The 1892-nt window shown below is 42.1% G+C and overlaps 1 protein-coding gene across 1 annotated transcript; it reads left to right on the forward strand.

Moving 5' to 3' along the window:
* Positions 1-457: 457 nt before the first annotated feature.
* LOC105033475 (pEARLI1-like lipid transfer protein 1) lies at positions 458-1295 on the forward strand. The gene has a single exon (XM_010908304.4). It carries the CDS (start codon positions 562-564, stop codon positions 958-960), a length of 399 nt encoding a protein of 132 aa, XP_010906606.1. The 5' UTR covers positions 458-561; the 3' UTR covers positions 961-1295.
* Positions 1296-1892: the final 597 nt, after the last annotated feature.

Below are 1892 nucleotides of genomic sequence, written 5' to 3' on the forward strand. Positions count from 1 at the left end.
GTGTGAGTGAGAGAGAGGTTAAATTCTAAGACCTGATATTTTATTAGAAAAAATGTACCTTATATTCCACCAGTTATTCACGTACGTATCCTAATGCCCCAAACCCCTAAACATTCTCTTAAAAAATAATACAAGATACTGAGATAGTATCGTCTTAAAATTACCTTATACACTTTCTCACAACCTTTTATTTTTGTTCCTTTTGTTTTATTTGGCAAGAAAGGTTTTTTCTTTTTTTTTTTTTCAATGAACATTTTCTTAAGGTTCTTACTCCATGCAGACTAGGAGGCAAATATTATAGTCCCTCTGATCTCAAGTTGACAGATGAAAACAAATCAAGTCCAGATCATAACTATGAATCCCGTGTCCAACCAGCACCTTCCAGCTTAATACTGGCCTACGTCCCCACATGGCCACCCCCACTAAGATCCAAAAACCCCTTCCTATAAAACCCCAACCCCTCCGTCTCCACTCCCATCACCCCCAAACCATCACTTCTCCAACAACCAAAACCCTTTACCCTCTGCCTTCTACGAGCTCCTATCCAACTTCTTTTGGAAAATGGCTTCCAAGTCCTTGGCTTCCACATCCCTCCTCCTCGCTCTCAACCTCCTGTTCTTCACCTTGGTCTCTTCCACAAGTGTCCCCTGCCCACCACCTCCTTCTAAGCCTACGCCCACTCCCTCACCTTCTTCTGGATCAAAATGCCCCATCAACACACTCAAGCTCGGTGTGTGCGCTAAGGTTCTTAACGGCCTGATCAACGTCTCTCTCGGCAAGCCACCAAAGAAGCCTTGCTGCACCCTTCTTGAGGGCCTTGTGGACCTCGAGGCTGCCGTATGCCTTTGCACTGCCCTCAAGGCCAGCATCTTGGGCATCAAGCTCAACGTCCCTGTCGACCTTAGCTTGCTTCTGAACTACTGCGGCAAGAAGGTCCCAGCAGGCTGGAAGTGCGCTTAAGGCTGCTTGGCATCCTTCTGAAATAATCCATCTTCACTCGTTTGTTCCTTGTATTGGTCTTTAATTGGTTGTGGAATGAGTTTTGGTTCTTTGGGTATATGTGGTGTCGTTGTTTGGTCTATTGGTTTGGAGTGGAAGATCATCAAGCCTTCCATTTCCGGTGAAAATAAGGGTTTTAAGGTCTGTTGTCGGCAATGCATGGCTTGGGAGAAGAATTATGTTTGTGACTTTATAAGACTTTCTTTGTAATCTGTCATTTCGATTGCAATTCCACTAGGGATGGCAATTTTCCCCTGTATCTCCTTCATTACCTTAATGAAATCATTATTCCTCTATTTGTTTCCCTAGGAAAAAAAATGCAGCTTCTTTGTAAACAAATGCCTCTTTTTACCATTACTTTTGAAATTGTTTTCCTACACTTCTTTCATGCACTTTACCATTCTACATCCAGCTCTCTTTTACTTTAAACTAGAGTGGCACGTGCGATGCACATGCTTTTAAGAAACAATAAATGTTAAGAGGAAACGTTTGAATTCTTAAATATATGGTTTAAGCCATATGCTCTCACCAGCTCTGCTAATGAAATAAAAACCAATGCTTAGGAAATGCATGATTGTGATATGCATAAGGGCATGACAATTGAAAACTGGAGCGCGAAGTGGAGCCTCATGAACAGAAATGGCGGGGGAGTTCTAATTTGGATAGACGGAGGAAGGAAGAAGGGCCAGGTACGTACCAATTGTTAGCTAAAAGAAAGAGAAGCATGTATGGGGAATACTCAAAGCAGGTCAGGCACACGTAGAACCAAAGTTGTTAACAGAGAAGCAAGAGAAGACACTCTTTAACCTCTTGGAAATTATCAATCCATTTTCGTGGCAGAAAAAGACAAGTTATCTCGGTGAATAATATAAGTAATAATTTCAATCCATGTT

This window comes from Elaeis guineensis, chromosome 12 (genome assembly GCF_000442705.2).
Source record: "Elaeis guineensis isolate ETL-2024a chromosome 12, EG11, whole genome shotgun sequence".
NCBI lineage: Eukaryota > Viridiplantae > Streptophyta > Magnoliopsida > Arecales > Arecaceae > Elaeis > Elaeis guineensis.